Below are 1,176 nucleotides of genomic sequence, written 5' to 3'. Positions count from 1 at the left end.
AAAAAAAAAAAAAAAAAAAAAAGTTAAATATAAAATTATGTTAAAAACGTGGGATTAGGCAAACTAGGTTTTTGCAAGATTTTGGGCTTTTTTACTTGTTGTGTGTGTAGGTGTCTAAGCTGTGGTGCGTACATGGAGGCAGAGGAACCCCGTAGAGTCTGCTTTCCCTCTCCTGTCACCTCTCCGTGAGTGCTGAGATCAGACCTGGACTGTGAGGTTTGCACAGCAAGTTTTCAGTGATGTTGTGAGTGTGCGGGTATGGCTTCACAGCTACAACACAGGTGTCAGCATCTAATTCAACACTGCACAGTGGCAGGACAATGTCTCTGGACTTAGGAGAAGTCTTTCCGCCACACACTGTAAGTTCCCTTCTCTGTGTGTGTGTGTGTGTTCATGTTATAAGCTGGAATAAAGTACTTGTCCCCATCTAACTCGAAGGGAGCCACTGAAAGCTGAGGACAGGATTCAGGGCTGGGGATGCAGCTCAGCAGAGCAGCACTTGCTTAGCATCTGTGAGCCCTGGGCTCACTCTCCAGCCCACAGCGATGACAATAAGAAACACCTTTACTACACAGATGTCTATCGTTCCTTATTACTTCAAAATTAACAGACTAAGCAGCTTCAGTCACTAAAGCATGTGTGACTGGAAATGACTTGTGATTCATGGAAACAACGGAACAATGAGAACTGTTACCGACTCTAACACCGTTGAGCGCCTGAGTTCCACTCTTAATGATGCTCCTCTCACAAACAAGCCTCCTGATGACATACCTGTTCTTCATTTAGACTCTCACCTTCTTAAGATTCTTAATTTTTTTGTCTACTTCAGGATCTCCTGAAGCAGACTGGGCGATAGTGTTCCGTGGTGCACTCTGAGGGACAGGAGTAGGAGCCACATCACTTCTTGCTTCCTAAGGGGAAACACATTTACACAGCTAGTTCCTCTCAGTCTGTGTGAGACAGACAAGTGGGTAAAGGTGCTTGGCAACAAGCCTGACAGCCAGAGTTCAGTTCCTGGGACCCACATGCTGGAGGGAGACTCCAGCACACGTGTGGTCAGAGGACAACCTGTAGGCATTGGTTCCTTCAACTGTCCTGAATCTGACCAATTAAAACACATTTCTAGAGGTGTAATATATATATATATATATATATATATATATATATATATATATA

The 1,176-nt window shown here is 44.0% G+C and overlaps 1 protein-coding gene across 1 annotated transcript in view; it reads right to left on the bottom strand.

The window, feature by feature from the left end:
- Eif2a (eukaryotic translation initiation factor 2A) overlaps nucleotides 1-1,176 on the bottom strand; it is a 27,402-nt gene that overhangs the window by 2,395 nt on the left and 23,831 nt on the right. The window contains exon 12 of the mRNA XM_026778895.1: nucleotides 789-911. Coding sequence (XP_026634696.1) covers nucleotides 789-911 — 123 coding nt within the window. The remainder of the gene's footprint in view (nucleotides 1-788; nucleotides 912-1,176) is intronic.

This window comes from Microtus ochrogaster, chromosome 1 (genome assembly GCF_000317375.1).
Source record: "Microtus ochrogaster isolate Prairie Vole_2 chromosome 1, MicOch1.0, whole genome shotgun sequence".
NCBI lineage: Eukaryota > Metazoa > Chordata > Mammalia > Rodentia > Cricetidae > Microtus > Microtus ochrogaster.
The sequence above is the reverse complement of the archived record's forward strand: the minus strand, read 5'-3'. Positions and strand labels throughout refer to the sequence as shown.